Source organism: Battus philenor, unplaced genomic scaffold (genome assembly GCF_028537555.1).
Source record: "Battus philenor isolate CCGP_79_NKW_IND1 unplaced genomic scaffold, ilBatPhil1.0.hap1 SCAF_25, whole genome shotgun sequence".
Taxonomy (NCBI): domain Eukaryota; kingdom Metazoa; phylum Arthropoda; class Insecta; order Lepidoptera; family Papilionidae; genus Battus; species Battus philenor.
The window spans coordinates 603,467-623,921 of NW_027181688.1; the positions used below are offsets into that span (position 1 = coordinate 603,467).

Genomic DNA, 20,455 nt, shown 5'->3' on the forward strand with positions numbered 1-20,455 from the left:
CGAAAATGAAAAAAAAATCTATTTTTCCCTTCATCGAGACCCTCAAGCAAACACAGTGATATTAAAAAAAAATCACTTTCGTAATTCAGGCTATTAAGGGTTAAAAATGTGTATTTAGCTATTTACGGCTAAAACGTAAAACCAAAACATAGTCTGTATGAATTATATAGTAATATTGAAAAATGTGAAAAGAATGAATATTTTATATATTTTTTAATAACCCTTTTAACAATTAGTGTAATGGTGGAATTAATGCCTAATAAATTATTTACCTGTCAACCTAATGTATTCTCTGTCGTAAACTATACACAAAGTAAAAATTTGAAATGAACAAATGTTATTCTTTACGGAATATCGACATATTAATTACAATTAATCAATCTATAAATCTATTTTAGTATTTTCAAAAAGAGACGAGGAAAATCTTTTTGACGGGTTTGTTTTTTTTATGATCATTATTTTTTATAACCTTTATTTTAAATCAAATAGATTATTTGCATTTAAGTTTAAAAAGTTTTGCATAATAAAGTTATAAAAAAAACACATTTTGATATAATGGTGGTTTGACCAAAACGAAACGGTAAATGCGTGTAAAGAATCACAATCTATAATATGATTCACTACAATAGTTTTCTAAATAAACATTAGTCTTGTTAAATATATCTCTATTTAATTTAACATTGTTCCTATCTTAGATTTAATATTAGTAATATTTATATATCTTATTATCACGTCTTCGAACAGCGGATATAGAAAAGGTAAATAGTTTTTCAATTAATTTTCTTTAGTGTTTTTAAAATGTTTTAATTGTGTTTATGTTAAAAGTGGCAAAAGGTGCGTAAAATTTATAATTTTCAAAATGGTTTTGTTATTTATTTATCAAGAAATTTCTAGATTTCCAACTATGCTATATTTAACAAAGTCAGGTGCAGTCACCCGTCACGTTTCTATTTATCTATAGGATTACTGACGTCATGTTTAATTCGATAATGAGCACTGGTGTAGTGAAGTGAATTTTATTTTTTGCGACTCCATTATTCATTTGGTTCTAATTTCAGCAATGCGTTTGTGTGCTTTTGTTTTTTATATGTTAAACTATATCCATCGGATAGAGTTAATACAAAAAAAGTAAAAACTTGTGTCATTAGTAAGTGATGATGTAAGGATGCGTTTACATGCAAATAATGTCGTTGATTTACCTAACAATTGGCGTATTTTCAGACTTATTTATTATTTATTTATATACTCATTTTAAAATTTTTGTATAGGCGGACTTAATACCTTTAGGCATACTCTACCCGTTATTATTATTTATTTAATTATAATAATATAACTTAAGACTTGCCGGTTCTTAAGAGAGTGACAGACGTTTGTGCTTAATGGTAGCGATGTTAAAGTTCGCTTACTTATTCAAGTTGCTTGTAACTCGCGAAACCTGTACCGCGCCTTAGGTGTGCGTGTGAAGACAGGTGGAGGGGGAAGAGGGAGTATCGGCCGCTCAGTTTAGTCAGATGGCCGTCTACGGTCAGGGTGGCGGCTCTCATACGCCTTTTTCCTCGGTCCCCACCTCTTCCGCTTTTCTAAAGCGTAGTCCAGTTGTTTCTGTGGTACTATGTTCTACCACGTTTTATTTAGATGTGGTATTATACTGCATTATGAAAAATCTGATTGCAGGTAGGGCTAAACAAAAAGAGATTTAGTCGCATACTAAAACATCTTTATATTTTTCTATTTTCTTGTATCTTTTTTTTCGTTTGATTTTGTAAAAACATGGATAATGAATACATTCGGACTCTTAAAGCGGTGTTCTAATTTGCGAATACCCTACGTCATACGAAAGCGCGAGTTAATCAACTACCAGCGCCATCTATCGGTCTGAGGTAACACCATTTTTACATATACATAGGAAAAAAAAAATCTCATTTCCCAAGAAGAATATCAAACAATTCGATTCTGGTAAATTGTTATTTAATTTTTGCAGATGACTTCCGTCCTGCCAATAACACTCCGCGGAGACAACCTGGGTGAACGGCATCGACATTTGAACTCTTTAATTGAGGAGGCGCATCGAAACTCTGCTCTAGAAACTATACTTGATGTACCAGAAACATCACCAGTTGATGTAATTTTTAAAATAGATTTAGCTTCCAAACATCGTAATGTGGAATTTATTATTAAAACACTTAAGAGTGACAACATGTTATATGTGAGCAGGGCATTAAAATGCACCTGGCTTTTGGAGACAAAGTATCAAGACATCATAAACCCAGATCATCTGGAGTCTGAACTATATCCGAATATGATAACGACGGCTGTTAACAAAATGAAACACTGGGTGATCATCAACTTACGGGATCCTCACAGATGTGAACAGTTCTATAATTACTATAAGAATGATCTCAATACGAGTATAAAATATCTTTGTCACTGCCCTCCGGAATTTATATCACTGGAGTTTCTGAACGTGATGAACCAAGTAACTCCAAAACAATTGAAGGTACTATGTGAATATTGTCCCAATGTTTTAAAACTATATTACGAACACCTCGATAAAAGTCCTAATGCATTACAATGTTATATTCGAGATCCACGAAGGTATTTCGACTGCAGTAAATATGTTCTGAAATCAGACCCAGACACGTACTTCGCGGTCCTCGAGAAGTATTATGATCATGTAAGATTCGGTTCACTTCCATCTGCCATCACCGAACGTATCATGAAAAAACATAAGGAACGATTTGACAGCAAACCAGAACTATACGCCGCCTGGATCCTTGAGAAATCTACTTTGGCTAAATGTCTCAGTAGTGATGACAATAAGGAGCTCGTTCTGAAGTTGGCGCGGGCGGAATACCTGGGCAATTGGCTCTCCTACAAGAACGTGGAACCTTTTATTAAAAGGATAAACAGCGAGGAGAGATCGGCGTTCAAAAAGAAGGTGTTCGTTACTAAAGACATCGGCGAGGTAATGAAGGACTGGCCCTATCCGATACCGTCGCCTCCGAAAATGGAAAATTCTGAAACCGTGTTTGATGACATTCAACACCAGCCTGAATATTATAAGGTTTACGAGCAGAGAATGTTTAAACGATGCATAAAAAAGAGAAAGGGAGGTTTTGAACCCATACCTCCTATGTGTGCTGCAATGGATTGTGTTATCGCTCCGAGAAAAACCCTGCTAGATGAACTCTTCGATCGCTACAGATTCTTTAGTTTCGAACGGACAATGTTCGAGCTCCGGAAGCAGTTGGCGGCTGAGGGTTCTGTGAAGAATAGAGAATTCATGATGCTCGTGTTGGTCAGCAAATGCGGTGAGAACATGGACCAGATCGAGAAATTGTTGCGTTTTGTTGTCGAGAGGCACAACAACGAACCGAGTAACTTGCGGGCCACTATTATGCGGAGCTTAGTTGTGCGCGCGTGTGTATGGCGGCTCAACACAGATGCTTGGAATCTTCTGCTAGAGTTCGGACGAGATTTAGGACTGGATGGCAGCCAGCCGTTGATATGCCGCGAAGGATTGCATGCAGCGCTTTTAAGAGTGTTGATCTCGGGAGAAGAATGTCCGGATGTTTTAAGCGCGGCGTTCTTGGACAATTTTACCACCTTTACAGATTATAAATTGAATGCACCAGAGAAGCGTGTTGTAAAGGTGCGTCTACCAGCCTTGCTAATAGCCAGTGCGACTTCTGCCACAGAGCCAAGTGAAGCGCAGGATCGCGTACAAGTGTTGCTAGATGCGCTATCGGGATTAAATTTAAACGCAAAGGACTGTCCAGGCGCAGTGGACGTTATAGTGGCGTCCATCCGACGGGATCCATCTTCCGCAGAATATCTCCTGCCCCGCGTGTACAACATGCGCATCGCTCGTCGTGAACTGTTTCGTGAAAACTTCGCCTCCTTCCAAACGAATGAGTCCTATATAAACGCACTGCGTCACGATTCAACAGTTCTCAATTCGACGGAGGCTTTCGAAGAATCACTTAAAAGTCATTCGTTCAACTTTGATGGTTTTCTTAAGAAGCTGTCTCTGTACTTTGGAGAGGAGAAGGGGTTAGCTGCGTTGTACGTTGAGGCGGCGTCCAATGTTGCGTCCAGCGAGCCGCACGTGTCTCTCGCTCGACCGCTGGCTTTTCTACACGTTGATGTTGCTTCTCTTATTGACGAATACCAGAAGGAGACAAAAGGGAATCCAAAAAGACAAATGGCAGCGGCGTTGCAATCTAACTACCACCTCGCCAGGTCTTTGGATGTCGACACGAGGGATTGGCAGCAAATTGGCGCTAAGGCAATCGCTAACAAGATACTTGTTTGCAGAGCTGTAGACGTTGAGAAATATATACAGAAGTCACTAGAGTGGAGAAAGACTCTAAAACTTGCATTGACACTTGCCGAAAGGAGTAAGAATCTTGTAGAAATTTATGAGAAGGTCCGAGCCAAACGTCCGGCTGCAGCGGTGAAGAAAGCTCTTTCTTACTTCAGAAGAAACAAATCTGATAAAGTGAATAGTGCAGTATGGCGTGGTGTTTCCCCTGCTTTAGCCATTATAGATTTATCTGTGGAGCAACGCCGTCAGTTGCAGAAATCTCTCGAAAACGCAAATTATATCCCGTCGGATATTCAAGCTAAATATTGGACAGATATCTTCATTGCTTTCCAGAGAATATCTAAGAACAAAACGTTCCCTATTCTTTGTAGACTCGAGAATATACTATGGGAAGTAGACCCTGATGTAATTAGGAAGGTGATTGAAGATTTTCTTACGGAGTTCACGCCAGAGTTTGTGTCAGAAGACAATTTCCAATATAAAATGCCGTACTGCATGAGATCTCGTGTTGTTGCTAAATATTTGCTGCTCGGTAAGAACGAAACAGAACAGAAGGAACGTCTTGAAGGTGTATGGGAACCATTTCTTGATCGTCTGACCTCAGCTTTGAAGAATAATATCGAGTCTGTTGAGCAGTACTTGGATGAATTCACTAACGCTCTGAAATATCACAAGGTCTTCTTTAATGAAACAATTTCATGTTTGCCCGTTCTAGAAAGGATTGCAACGGATTTAAGAAAATCATTGCCAATGGAAGGATTCTTTAAAACTTTTGTCGTCATCCACGCAACAATGCTGTATTACAAGTCAATTAGTCGCTGTTTGAAAGAGAATCCCGAGAATTTTACAAATACAAAGGTAAAACGAAACGAAGGAGCGACAGCTGTTGGATATATCTTCGGTGCATACGTCGGTAAAGAAATTCAAGAGTTGAAGTCGAAATACTTCGATTCCGTCACATTTCTCTATCAGAACAAGCTGATGAAGATAATAAACGACCAGTTCCATCACAACGCGAACAAGAAAAAGTTTGTCAGTGCATTTGTTAAAGGCTTGATAGAAGCTGGCAACACTGAAGCGTTGTTGATCGCTCAGAACATACTTCACCGGGAACACGCGGAGCACGATGATGATCCGGAACGAAAGGAGCTGATGAAACGTTTGAAGGGATCCGATGATAAGATAATGAAGTTCTTTTTATACGCGGATATGTATTCGAACTTTACTGAAATTAGTCTTTTCCATCCTCTGCTTCCTCCGCCAATGTTGCGGTGATTCTCCTGCTAAATGTCATTTTAATACAACTAATCACCTTTGCTTTGTTTTCTAATTAGAAAGCTGTGTTCACATTAACCAGGTCATCATCTCTCATTATCATTTTTGTCATGTCACGTCATAGGCCATATCTATAGTTTCGAGTCCTTAGTTGAAATCGTGGGTCTAACTACTTCGAACTTCGTTCTGCGCTGCTCTAGCCAGGCCTGAACCTAGGTCCCTCTAGTATCACTACAAGACATCTAGAATAATCGTGTTCAGTGTTCATCCACCTACAACTTGTTTTAGCTAGCAAATGGGCATATAGAATTTGCCTGTGATTTTCAATTATGTATTTAGCTTTTTCTTCCTTAATTTGTTTGATTCTTTTCATTTTATCATTAGTGTAGTTGGTAGGGCAGCAGCAACATAACGTCGCATTCAAAAGGGGAATTCCACAGAAATATAATTCTTGCTTACATAGATATAACAGACACTTCTAATTCAGACTTTAGGAAGGCCCTAGTAAGACCCACAGTAGAATTGCCGTGATCATGTATGACCATTTCAATAGTTCCTCACCATCTCCATCATCAAAGCGCCCACAAATTTATGGGTGCTTACGTAAGAGCCCTCACTTGACCATCGCACAGTTGGGTGCCCAAAGATTTATTAATAATTTTATAATAAGTGTATTATTATTTCTCTAGCGTGATCAAAATATTTTGTTAATTGCACATTATTTTTACTCAGATATATATGTTTTGTATGCAATTTATTGTAGTGTATGTCAGAAGACAGCGGTGGTTCGTCGCAAGATTTGTATTGGCTTGCATTTATTGATGGCATAGCACTCGGCTTTTGATTTGGCACCTCGGCAAAATCATCGTATAGAAAAATCTACTAGATTTAGTTTTGTAAAAAATTGACGTGCCAAATCATATGCCGTGTAGTTGACACGAGTTATTTTTAAATACCATCCCTACCTCTCTAAATGTATAACGGTCTGATTTTTTTTATTTTGTTATCATTTTATTTACACAATTTTTGGAATATTGTTTATAATATATGAATTATAGTTTAGATTTTTATTTTTGGATACAGGTGAAATTGATTTTTGAAAAATAAGCTCTCAAACAAAAGTGTATTTATTGTAACAAGTATTATGAAAGTATTTTAAAGTGTATATTTATGTTGTTTGATAATATTTTTATATTTTTGATGTTTCTAAATAAAAGTTATTTAAAAAGATGTATTTTAAATTATGATATCATAAAGACTTTAATCGCTCAGGCCGAGAGTACCTAGGACATAGTTACGATCGCGGGCAGTACAAGACCAGACATCGTAGCATTCTTACGGGAAGATCTATCTTCTATCTATACCTTGCAGTGGTTGTCTATTTGCTGATATAAAAGGTAGTCAAATATCTCCCTCCCTACGGGAGCTCGGATGGGAGGTTTTATCACATCCACCATATAGCCCGGACATAGCGCCAAGTGATTACCACCTGTTCCTGTCCATGGCGAACGCCCTTGGTGGTGTAAAGTTGAACTCAAAAGAGGTTTGTGAAAAGTGGCTGTCCGAGTTCTTCGCAAATAAGGAGGGGGGCTTCTACGAGGGAGGTATTATGAAGTTGCCGTCTAGATGGAAACAGATTATCGAACAAAACGGCGCATATTTGAACTAAATCTGATCACTGTAACACTTTTTATAAAGCATTGAATAATGAGCAAAAAAGCGGAAGGGAGATATTTGACAACCTGTTATTAATGATGGACTAGGTGACAAGTTTTGGATGCAATAAACATGTCCCTATGAAGCCTTCAGAAGAGTATACGTACATGGTTAAAAATTGTACACGCGTCGCGAAATTCAACACCGCAAGTTTTTAGTTGTTCACTGTGGCGCCATCTGTTATCCCGCTCCGGAACTACGTAGCTAAAGGTAATGTACATGATTGAATGACAATAATGCTTATGAAATGAGAGAAAGAGAAAGCAATATAGATTCCGTGAAGGAAAAAAGAGGACAAATTATAACGTCCCACATCCAACAGTGAAAAACGAATTACGAAATATGAAAAATAAAATACGAAATGTACATTAAAATAAATAAAACACATAAATGAGTTCGTAACATTTTATTTTATTAAAAATATAACTTAGATCGAACCGTTAAATAACATAATACATACATATAGCGTATAACTAAACAAGTTCCTCGACTAATATACACGGGAAGATCTACTTCTCCTTGTTCAGGGCCTCTATGAACTCCTCCAGTTTCTCCTGGACCTGGCGCACTCGCTCTGAAAACGAATGCAAAACATAAATTTAATTCCCTTTAATAAATTCATTCAGAAACTAGGAGATCCGTAGACGATTGAAAGTAAATCACACAGTCCAGTGGGTTGGTAAGTCAAAGTGGCAGTGGGTAGATCGCAATGCGCACCAGCAGATTTGCGATATGCAGTGGCAATGGGCAAGTCACATGGCGCCCCAGCAGATTGGTAAGTCGTAGAGGCAATGGGCAAGTCACATGGCGCCCCAGCAGATTAACAAGTCGTAGAGGCAGTTGGTAAGTCACATGGCGCCCCAGCAGATTGGTAAGTCGTAGAGGCAATGGGCAAGTCACATGGCGCCCCAGCAGATTAACAAGTCGTAGAGGCAGTTGGTAAGTCACATGGCGCCCCAGCAGATTGGTAAGTCGTAGAGGCAATGGGCAAGTCACATGGCGCCCCAGCAGATTGGTAAGTCGTAGAGGCAATGGGCAAGTCACATGGCGCCCCAGCAGATTAACAAGTCGTAGAGGCAGTTGGTAAGTCACATGGCAACCCAGCAGATTGGTAAGTCGTAGAGGCAATGGGCAAGTCACATGGCGCCCCAGCAGATTGTTTAGTCGTAGAGGCAATGGGCAAGTCACATGGCGCCCCAGCAGATTGGTAAGTCGTAGAGGCAATGGGCAAGTCACATGGCGCCCCAGCAGATTAACAAGTCGTAGAGGCAGTTGGTAAGTCACATGGCAACCCAGCAGATTGGTAAGTCGTAGAGGCAATGGGCAAGTCACATGGCGCCCCAGCAGATTGGTAAGTCGTAGAGGCAGTTAGTAGGTCACATGGCAAGCCAGCGGATTGGCAAGTCAAATTGGCAGTGGGCAGATCACATGGCGCTAAGAATAAATGTTCCCTAGAGCCTTAAGGTTCTGGAGTCGAGATGACAGACCGGCAAGCGCAGCGTAGTACTTCAAGATAGACAGGTGACCTTGCCAAGGTCTTCGGAAGGCTCGAGATGATATTTTCCCAACTTCTGCCTTCCCCCTTCAAGCCTTATATATGCCACTTCGGATTGCTTGAAAATAATGTAGGTGCAAGTGCTGGTTACGTTTTGAGATGTTAGGTAAACGGACGTCAAGCCATTTGTTCTTATATATCTCATGTGCGTTGTCTCACCGCGTGACTAAAATGCTAAATACCAGCATTAAATACCTAATAACGTTATTATTTGTGAATTAATATTAGAAAAGGGTGAACTTACTCAGTTCTTCCGCGAGTTCGACCCTCCTGCCCGAGAGGAGCTTCTTCTTCAGTTCAGGGTCCGACGCCATCTGGAAACGAATAAGTTTTTTTATACATAATATTAAAGGTTATTCTTATTACAACATTGAAACTTTATTTAATGGTCAATAATGTGGTATGAAGGGAGGAAGAGCGATGAGAATAGTTCAGTATCAGGTAGATAGGATCAGGTGATGGTGTAATACATGGGGAGTTGTAATGGGGGTGGAGGCAGTAGCGCGGTATGAGGGTGAAGTTGTAGTATGATATGAAAGAGAGGAAATGGTTTGATATGAAGGAGGACCCACAATATAGTTGGAGGAAGAGGCAAAGACATGGTACAAGAGCAAGACAAAGGTGTGGTATTAAGTAGGTACAATGGTGTGGTACGAAGGAGGTCCCACAGTGTGGTAGAAGGGAGAGGCAAAGAGGTTATATTAGGTAGATACAATGGTGTGGTGGTACAAGAGAGGGCTAAAAAGTAGAACGAGAGAGAGAAAAAGAAGTAATCGTGTAGTACGAAGGAGGTGCCACGGTGTAGTTGGAGAGAGAGCAAAACATAGTACATGAGCAAGGCAAAAGCATTGTATTAGGGAGGTTTAAGGGTATGATACTATTAGGAGCAATGACGTAGGACAAGGGAAAGAGATAATGGTATGGTACAAAGGAGATCACACTGTGTGGTAAAAGGGAGAGGCAAAAGTGTTGCATTAGTTAGGTGCAATGGTTTTGTATTAAGTAGGTGTAATGGTATGGTACAAGGGAATGCAATGGCGTAGGACAAGAGAGAGAGAGAGAGAGATAATAGTTAGGTACGAAGGAGGTCCCACAAGGTGAAAAAAGGGAGAGGCAAAGGTGTGGTAATACGTGGATGCAATGGTGTAGTATGAGGGAGGCTAAAGGCGTAGGACTAGCGAGAGAGACAGAGAGTTACTGGTATGGTATGAAAGAGGTCAAACAGTGTAGTGGGAACGAGAGGCCAAGACAGTTCAAAAGCGAGACAAAAGTTTTGTATTATGAAGGTTCAGTGGTGAGAGAGAGCGTGAGAGGTATGTTGGAGGAGTTGGAGCAGGATGGGTATGGTGTAACAGTGTGTTGTGTGAGCGCTTACCTCGTCGAGCACCTCGCGCAGCTCGCGGTCGAGGCGCGCTGCCTCACGGTTGCCAATTTGCTGACGCAGCGCGTTGGCCGTGGTGCGCAGCGTGGACTGGACGCGCCAGAACATCACCACCTCGCAGCACTCCTTCTGCGACAGACGACTTTACAATCACATCTCCGATATTTATTGAATGCTTTATTTTTCTTGTGACACTAACTCCCTCTACCTAGGAAGCATAGACCGTCATCGGCATTTCGACATTGTTAGCTTTGGATATATTTCATATTTATTCACCGATTCTTTTATTAACTATCCTTTATTTACCGGACAGAGTTACTATTACGACATAAGGATTTGTTTACACGAGTCAATAAAATCTGTATGGTCTATAAAAAAGACTTCTTCCTTTATCTTCCAACTAGGAGTACGAAGCGGTACAGTGGTTACGGTCACTGTAAAACTAACAGAGAGTCATTCTTCAGCAAGTTACAACTGTGGTAACATATTAAAACGTTTATCTATACAAGGCCAACTCACCCCGGTTCCGTTCTGCTGACTGTACAGGTAGAAGCTCTTCTTGCAGTCCCGCGCTCGCGTCTGTGCGCGCTGCAGGAAGTTCCTGCAACATTAACATGCAATCACATTTCTGGAAGTGCGACTTCTTCTTTTCAGCCGATTGATGCCCACCGCAAGGCATAAACTTCCTCCAAAGATTGTCACGTTGACCGGTCGTAAGTGCCATTTATGGTATAGTGACTAGGAATAAATTCATCATTTCAACTGTTCTGCGCTCACAGCTGGGCAAAGACAGATAGTACACAATAATTAGTTTTTGTTAATATATATATATAATATTTTTTTTAATTTTGTTAATATATAATTGTATAATTAGTTTAACATATACATAGGTTAGCGGTAGGATTGGTAAACTCACTTCAGGTAAACAGGTCTCCATGTCTCCCGTATGTATTCGTTGTCTACTTCAACGCCACGGCGACGGAGGTTGTCGCGCACGGCCACCAGCTCGTCGTACGCCAGCGCTGGTCTCGTGGAACCCAGGCGTTCAAGCTCACCCCGCACCTCTGCACGTCGCTTCTGTTCCTCTGAACTCGACTGCCAGTACAGCCACCTCTCTTTCAGTCCTGGACCTGGAATTTTGATTCATATAATTGACGTATCATTTTCATTTGATCCATTCTCTGCTGAACATAGGGCTCCCCCCTATAGATATAACATAAGGTCAACTGGAAGTGGGTTCGTCTAGCGCAATGTCTTGCCCACATCCCACAGGGGGGCAATTGAAATGAGGACTCGACACGAGTTTAACTCTTTTGCTTTAATATAAGACATATATATGTTACATAGGGAGGGTGTATGAATTTTGGAAAGGATAAGGTGGGGCATGGCATATGAAAAGTTGTTAGAAAAACTGATTTAGCGTCTTCAACGATATCTTCATCTATCCACCTAGTGGGTGCGTCTGAAGGTTCTTGGTCTCCAATCCAGAACTGCCACTTGTCGACCCACTAGACTATTGCATGCTTGAACACCTCAATAGAGTTCAAGGTGGACATCTCGCCTGGTCAAAGTTTTACTGGATTAACGTAGGTTCAGTAGTGGACCTTCTGAAATGATGATGAAATATGAACCACCAGCGTCACCTGTGAGGGTCTTCAGCTCGTCGTCAACAGAAGCGAGGCGCTCACGCAGAGCTGTCTCCATCAAAGACACGGCTGCGTCCCAGTCGGCGCGCGACGCCACGCATCTATCCTGTAGCGCGTTCAGCTGGAGCACCCTCAGCACCTGCATCATCACCAGAACCATGTTCGTCGGATGCTCTTATTTCTATAAGCTTGCTCTTTATTCTATAAGCTCTCAATTATTATTTATTTATAAATTTTATGTATAATGACGAATTTAATACCGGCAAGATATACATATACATACATATACACACACTTATATATTTATATATATGTATGTCTATAAATATATGGGTGTGTTTATAAGTAACAGTTTTCGAAAAACGTCTTATTTTCAGTTTGCGAAAGATTTTTGGAGAGAGAGACAGAGGGCGAGAGCGAGAAAGAGAGAGAGAGCTTAAATCTCTTTATAACCTTGATAAAGGATTTATTCGTTTATACATATAGAATAATTTTATTTGACATCTTGTATACGATTGCAGTGAGTGACCACAATCTAAAGATGCGTTTACACTGGGTACATTTTTATAAGGCGTAATATGATATGAGGTATAAATGACTTCCACTCACATCCTGTGCGCGTTCTTCCCAAGTGTGCCTCCTGAGTGCCTCTTCAACTGCCGCCTGCTTCACTGGTTCGTACACAGGATCGGACTCCGCGTTCCGTCCCATCAGTCCGGTGAACTCCTCGCGTAGCGCCTCGCGACCAGCGCGTACAGACGCCGTGGGCAACTCCCCTTCTGCCCACTCCCTCAGCTTTATGTCCACCGACGTGTTGAACTTGTCTAAGGCACACACAAACATAATTGCAATACATTTTTTACCTTTGCTAATGATGAATTTATTGAAAATTTCATTGCTTCCTAAATGTCAGGCAGTTCCTGATATGGCAGGACACAGAGGACGCCTAGATCTAGACTCTTAGTCCAGCTATGCTCGAAGGTGTCCGAAAGACCCCTCGGATTGGGTTTATTAGTTCAGCTATACGATAACAGATGGCGCCACTAGTTTTTTTTTTTAACACACATCGCAGTATGGTTTTGCTTGCCCAAGAAATATTTTATTTGGTGCAATTTCTATATATCCGATGTGACAACTGCTATTTTTCTGGATTAGTAGGTCACAGAGCTCGTAAACATCTTATGTGGACGCTCTATGGTGTATCTAGAGTCAAGATCCTCCATAAGGGTACCTCGGCTTGAGCTGTGACATCAATATTACTCGCATAGCATTCCGACGGTAGTTTACTATTGCCTGGATAATATCACTACTACCAGCTAAGCGTTACCGCTGGGAGAAGTGATAGAAGGAACTTCAGCAACGCTTCTATGATTGATTAACCATAAAAGCAGCATTCAAGGAAGAAAACGATCCGGCTGAACCATATTTGCGTAAAAAAGTTGTAGTTTATCTGTTGAATCGCTTAGATTTCGGGCAGTAACGATAGATGGCGCTGTCAGTCGATTGCCTCGCGCTATAGTTGAAGTAACTACAACTTTAATGATTTTATTTTAAATTAGTAGTATATTATTGTTACGTACTGTGAGTTCTGATTCGGAATGAAACATCACTGGTTCACAAATTAGATGGTCACCCTACTTTAACACAAAGTATACTTTCGCTTAGTCCAAACTACGCTTCCAAATCGCTCAATAAATTACTGTCTAAATAACTTACCAAATAGTCACTTTGTATCGCTGATCGTAGATCTTTATAACTCGAAAAACAACACTGAACTGTCGACATGGGGAGTACACCTATTTATACAACGGATAAGGTTCTAGTAAGTTCGAGATAATACTCGGTTATAATATCCGAGAACCGTACACAAAATTTTTAAAAATAACTTCAATTTCACGCGTGTTCTTGATCATAGGGTTCAGTGTTTATTGTTTAGAGGGTTCTGTACCTCGTGATTTGTAACATTATTTATACAGACTGCTATATATATGTTTATCTATATTTTAATTACAAAATACGATAGTGATTTTTATTTTAATGCTCGTTCTAAATGAATAATTACAATTATGGCTACAATATATATCCTTATAAATACACATAGCTACCTACTAATATATATCGTATAAAAGTATTACATTTATTTAGTAAATACCATTTTAAAGTTCATTTTAAGTTTTTTTTAAACCTTCTTTCAACTTAAACTTCAAGGGCTTAGTTTACAATATCACTAGGTTTCACCAGGACCACCTTCCACATATCTAATTCGAAAATGATTTTCTAAATTATTGAGGTTCTCAAATTACACTCGCGTGCAATAAAATCGACTCACTCTCGTGAACGCATTCATAGCCGTTTCATTTTAAAACGCAAAGAGTTACAAAATTATATCTTACGCTTTCGTTGCCACGCCACAACCTGAAAGAGCTGATCCCACTACAACATAGGGGATGTTCCAGGAGTAGTAATCATAACATTTAATAAACTGTTATCATAGTTTAACCTTGCAGGCGTTTTTGAACACCCTTGGTGTAATTTTAAGGAATATTCTCGAAGTTTTAGACACTGATGATATATTTTCAAAAACTAAATTACTTTCCTTTCTCTATTTAATACATAAATAAAAATAAAATTAATTACAACCAATACTTTACTGATACATCTTTAAAATTTTCTATTTCTACTTTAAAAATCTCTGCAGGAACATATTAAGTCATCATCAGTGGCGCATTCATCACGAGGGTTTCACCAATTTGGGATTCCATCACGGTAGATCTTGGAGGTCATGACAAAACGAAGTCTAGAATAGAAGTGTGAAACTATCAAATGAATATTCAACCAATGGAAACCGTCAGCCAATTACAAAGCGACTAGAACGCCCTCTTTTGCCCGATTTAAATATAGAACGCTAGCGTGGGATTCCCCTGTTCGGTGCGCCGCTGTTGATGACGTAATGTATTTCTTCGCTATGGTACGATAAACGCATGACGGCTTACTGAAGTCGAAGTCATAGGGATCCGGCTCCAAAGTGGTCAGGTCATTCGGATCCTTATGTTTGAACTTTACTTGCTTAACAACAGGCGCTTCTGCGATGACAGAATAAAGTATTTAAGTAAGTAAATCTCTAATTCACACGACCATAGTGGATGCTATGGGTTTAAAACATCTGGTCAATGATTACGTAGTGCCTGGTGCGAATATGACGAGAGGAATGAGTCTATTGGAGCCTGTAAGTTTTGTTATTTACCTGAGTAATCTAATTTGATTAGACTTTTTATATTACTTAATGGTAATTAAATTTCTTCATGATACACATGAGAGGTGTTTGAGATCATCAGATAATCTGGAATTAAAAATGCCGGCGCATTCTTCCTCGTTTATGGCCAAATCTTTCACCACGCAGCCCGTTCGATTGTGGAATGATTTACCGCTGGCAATAAGACGTGCCAAGTCACTACCTATTTTTAAGGAAATGGTTAAAAATTATTTACTAGATCTATGATTATTTATATCTTCATTCATTACTTTTTCTTCCTCTGTTTCTTTATTTTATCCGAGGCAAGTGCGATCCAAATCAGTTTGATGTTTTTATTTATTATTGTATTATATTTATAATATGTATTAAACCTTTTTTTATTATAAGTATATATGTTATATACGTATGTATGTGTGTTTGTATGTTTATGTTCATTTGTTTGTGAATATGTATTTTTATTGTACACGTGAACTACCCTTTATAAGTACTATTATCTTTTCCTTACTATGGTTGTCTGTAAGAGATTGCCTTGTGTGATAAGACCGCCCATTGTACTTTTCTGTTTATTATTATATTATATATCTTATCGTGTACAATAAAGAATAATAAACAAATATATTAGAGAAATTATAATTTAAGCGAGTGTATTAAAAACTTTATTACTGTCGTATGGATATCTTAATCAATATAACTAATCAATCAGAATAAAAAAAAAAACGTTTTTTTTAGAGATAAGGAAAATATATCTCTGACAAGAAAATAGTGATTCATATGTTGTATATCTTGGGATATATATCACTCTTATATCTCTGACTCATTCAGCTCAATGCGACTCAGAGAGAATAAGGCAGCTAACACTAAACATATATCCTTTATAACTTCGTCTATTTTAGCTCAGACTTAGGCGGAATAAAACGTGTGAAATATTCCTATTAAGCATTTCATGTCTTTGTCATGAAACACAAAGCTAAACGCGTATGATGTTGTCGTTCCGAAAATCCGTAGTTTACATTTTCAATACAAATATATAATAGCTATCCGTCTCTATCTTTTACGTGTAAATTGCTATATAACCCCATCTCTTTCTAACTTTGAGCGAGCCGCAACTCGTCACGCAAATTGAGTTTTAAGTCTAAAGACATAGAGATACAATTGCAACACACGCGTTGGAGTGATTATATCTTTTGCAAATATATATATATCTCTAGTTTCTGTATGACCACCAGACGGGCAAACACAGGGTATCACGTATAGGTGTAGGATATTAAATATAAATATGATAGAAATTAGTATATACGACATTAGAAATTTTCTGGTTCTTTATTAATTAAATATTATCAATATATTATCAACATATATATTAACGAATATGATTTATTGATTATGATACAAAGTGTCTGTTTCAATACATCTAGTAGAGTTAGAGATAAACCTTTGAAGTATACTTGGAGAAGGCTTTAGCGCATAAAATAAAGATAAAATAGATTTATTCCTTCTTTGGAACTTTTAACAGTACTTTTATCTGTTTACATTTTTAATCTATTTCATTTTTGACTGTACTCTGCTTCGCGAGGTGTTATAGTTGTGCAGAAGAAGCAGAAAGAAACTCCACAACAACACATGTTCTAATAAAGTTTAACACAGATGTATACATATACACTTTATATATAGCCTAAATGAAATCAAAACAACCAGGCGACATCGCTGCCGAGGATTCTTTTCATTTAAATATTCGCCATTTTTTTTTAAATTTTAGAAATTCTGTGTCATGGAAGACGCTGAATGTAGACCTCTTTTAACTAGCACTATTGAAAATGGGGGGGTCCCATTTAGGCTCGAAGTTCCATATGTGCCAGCCACACATAGTAATGACTACCTTTGGTAACGGACCCAAGGGCAGACATGTCTGGCAATGAAAAAAATATGTTATGTTTCTGTCTCTTTCTCTCTTCTTCTCTTATATATGTAAATTGAAACCATCTCACGTACTGCTAGAAGCCGTAAACATCATAGATTCTCAACCTTGACGTATCAATTTTTAATTTCAACTTACCGACGTCTTCGTGTGCCTGTGCAGCGGCCGGAAGGTAGATGCCTTCGAATATCCTGTTCGCTGCTGCAGCCCACAGCGCACCCTGAAGCCGCTGTTCCCACGCTGGTGCCGCCACCGCTGACAGCTCAGCCGACTGATCCAGCAGCTCGGCTCTAGCGCGCTCGAACAGCTCGTCACGATCCAGCTCACGCTGTCTGCATCACAACTTTATATCACCTTGTGATCTTCAAAAGCTTTAAACATATTTTCAATCATCCTGTATATTTTTTTTCTATCTGTACACGACAGACTAACTTCAGGTCCATCTATCGCGACAGATAGTAAACAATAATTGATTTTAATACGTAGCAATTATTTAATATCGTTGGAACTGATGATTTTAATAGGCTATCATCGACATTTCAGCTAGATGCCCCCTGCAAGTCTTTGACATTCCCCTGTACCTATATCTATAGGTTACACAAGCGATATGCCCTGCTCATTTCCACTTCGAGCAATTCTTCAAGCTACATCAGCGACTTTGGTTCTTGCGTCTTTATTTATGATGTTACCAATGACTATATTTTAATATTACAAAGACTCATATACTATCCTCAGACGTTGCAAATATCTTTTCTATCTATCTTCTCTCTTTCTTATCTACTATCTCTTTCTCCATAGTCAATAACTTATTAATATACATATTAATTAACAGAAACACATGTCTGATTCAGTATCACAATATATGAAGTCATTCAAATGCCGAAATATTTCAATACAAAAGCAATTTCCATATTAAGCTAGCACATTCCACTGCAACTAAATATTAAATTATATTCACAAATTTTGTTCTTCAATTAGAATAGCAGGTCGTTCTGAAGTTATAAATCTACGTAGTGGGCGTATATCCAGCAGTGGGCTACAGCATGCTACAGCTGAAATGATATATTTAAGCAAAATTAACCTTGGAAATGTATTCTTCCACTCCGTCTCCAAGTTGAAGCGCATGGCTTTGAACGCGTCGGCCTGCTGTTCCACGGTTGCGCGCACCATACGCCAGAAGCATTCGGCGACAGCCAGCGAAAGGTTTCTGGTGGTCACCTGCGATGGTGTCACCAGTCCGTCCCTGTAAACCAAATTTCATCACACCATCCTTCATAGAAAAAAAAATTCGAGATCGCTTGAACCATTTCAGATATTAGCCGAAACAACAGACAAAAATAAACATTTTTTTTTGTATATATACCGTATATGATAACACACGTGTATTATAAACCGAATATTTTAATATTACACACAGACATACCAATTTTATTTATTAGATATTTTTAGCTGTAGAAACTTTGGTACAGACAGTTTTTTATGGTGCCTTGTAAATACACTATATACATCCTCTATTTTTTTAATTATTGTAAATATACAAAATATTATATATAAATATATTGTGAGACCACAGTACAGTGAATTACATTTAAAATTACAATTTAAATTGGCGTTAATAAGTACTAGAAGAGAAAAAAAGAGAAAGAGAAATCTATCATATTACAATCCTTAGAAGTTCATGTATTTTTACTATTTATAAATAGGATCATTTTAACTTCAGGTGAAGACTGACATTGTCCACTCGAACCTGACGAGGACAGAAATGCCAAGTGGTCTACTCTTGCACAGCGAGGATGCTGAAGAATCTTCTGCTTTCCCTCGGGATGTTTCTTGGCACTATAGATCCTCCCAGAAGTACAGAAGATAACCATCAAGGTTTTAAATATCCCATATAACTTTAACTTTCTAGAAGTCAGTGTATCAGGTCTATCCAGAAGATATTCCCCCCTACATCCGAAAGAAAAGGTAGAAGAACTCACTTAAACAGCTTGGAGGATCTGAAGAATCTCTCCTCATAATCTCGAATGTTCTGTATGGAGTCGTCCTTGCGGCTTCTTCCTGTTACCACCGCGTAATAACCCAGGGCCTTCATTGGGAACAGCTTTCCTTCCAGGATGCGACGGATCTGGAATTTTAACCTTTTAAAGTGTATTCACCTGACAAATATTACAATGGAATACGCAATTTATTTCATTGATTATATATCGAGGTAAGGATTCGTTTACATAACAGCGAAATCTACATTGGTGGACGATAAATATATTATTACAAGCAGTGGGTGATGAAATTGAATAATATTACATCACTTGTTGACGTCAAATTATATCTACTACGTATTTTAACTCTAAACGACTTCAGACCTGACAATAGGGGAAGGAAACTCTGCGATGCTATCATCATTTCGTTGATGGAATTTCTTTAGTAACTTCTTCCAGGGCTGAGAAGAGCTGTACAGTATTTTTTAATATTTTATGTGAAATGCTTTAGGTTTTCTAAATTCCTATGCTCCCTATGTAACATACATATTTTTGTATTAAAGCTAAAGGGTTAAACTAATGTCGAGTCCACTTTCAATAATCAAATTGCCCCCATGTGGGGCGTGGGTCTAACGTTGGGAAACACTGTAGCAGTGTTATTAGCCAGGCTATTTCAACCGACCAAGTCTAGGTTCGACCTAGGGCCCCAATTTTTCGGAATGCCCAAGTGGAGATCATGGGAGGATTTGAGTCTAGTCCCAAAGAGCTCTGCGACCTTCTAATCTTGTAGTCTCCAGTTTCGCTATCTTAAAACTCACGAAATATGCAAATAGCATTTGGGCAGATTTCAGAGTCCGGTCAAAAACATTCACAGCTGGACAAAGGCCTCTTCCGTGGATTCCCAATAGGACCAATTCAAAGTGACCTGCATCCACCGTTTACCCTGGATAGTGTTTTCACCTTGTAACCAACAGTACCTTCATATCTCACATAGCACTTCACGAGTCCAGGAGTTGGATGTAATTCCATATCGATGTAGAACAGCCCTCATCAGTATGAAGTGACGTGTAGTCAACTCACCCTGTTAGGATTGGCCAGGTTCTCCTCGGCCAGATCGACCTTGGTAAGTACGAATATGGTGCGTTTGCCTTGAGGATCACAGGAGGACACCAGGTCTGTCACGTTGCTGCGCTCGGCGTCCACTGAACCATCCTGAATATTTTAAATTTTTTATTCATAATTACCGACATTTACATACTAATGCATTTTCATAGTAATATACCATGATAATAAATATATAGAACTAAATTAATAATCTAGTATCATGCACAAATTTAAAAAAAATAGCGATGTAAACGAATCTTTACAATTGTTGACGCCCACTACAACTATCTATCTCTTTCATAGCCTA

The 20,455-nt window shown here is 38.8% G+C and overlaps 2 protein-coding genes across 4 annotated transcripts in view; one reads left to right on the forward strand and one right to left on the reverse strand.

Annotated features, from left to right (window-relative positions):
- The first annotated feature begins 648 nt into the window (after positions 1-648).
- Positions 649-5,733, forward strand: LOC137924899 (uncharacterized). Its single transcript, XM_068768291.1, has 2 exons — positions 649-758; positions 1,982-5,733. The coding sequence occupies exon 2, from the start codon at positions 1,982-1,984 to the stop codon at positions 5,600-5,602; it is 3,621 nt and encodes a 1,206-aa protein (XP_068624392.1). The 5' UTR covers positions 649-758; the 3' UTR covers positions 5,603-5,733.
- A 2,017-nt stretch (positions 5,734-7,750) lies between these two features.
- Opa1 (Opa1 mitochondrial dynamin like GTPase) overlaps positions 7,751-20,455 on the reverse strand; it is a 28,208-nt gene continuing 15,503 nt past the window's right edge. For 2 of the 3 annotated variants that reach the window (XM_068768235.1, XM_068768232.1), the window contains exons 11-21: positions 20,125-20,256; positions 19,048-19,193; positions 18,150-18,311; positions 17,207-17,400; positions 12,510-12,724; positions 11,898-12,039; positions 11,171-11,384; positions 10,774-10,855; positions 10,249-10,383; positions 9,118-9,187; positions 7,751-7,892 (exon numbers count right to left, since the gene is read on the reverse strand). In XM_068768235.1, coding sequence (XP_068624336.1) covers positions 7,828-7,892; positions 9,118-9,187; positions 10,249-10,383; positions 10,774-10,855; positions 11,171-11,384; positions 11,898-12,039; positions 12,510-12,724; positions 17,207-17,400; positions 18,150-18,311; positions 19,048-19,193; positions 20,125-20,256 — 1,557 coding nt within the window. In that variant the 3' untranslated portion in view covers positions 7,751-7,827. The remainder of the gene's footprint in view (positions 7,893-9,117; positions 9,188-10,248; positions 10,384-10,773; positions 10,856-11,170; positions 11,385-11,897; positions 12,040-12,509; positions 12,725-17,206; positions 17,401-18,149; positions 18,312-19,047; positions 19,194-20,124; positions 20,257-20,455) is intronic. The other variant, XM_068768233.1, reaches the window with a different exon arrangement.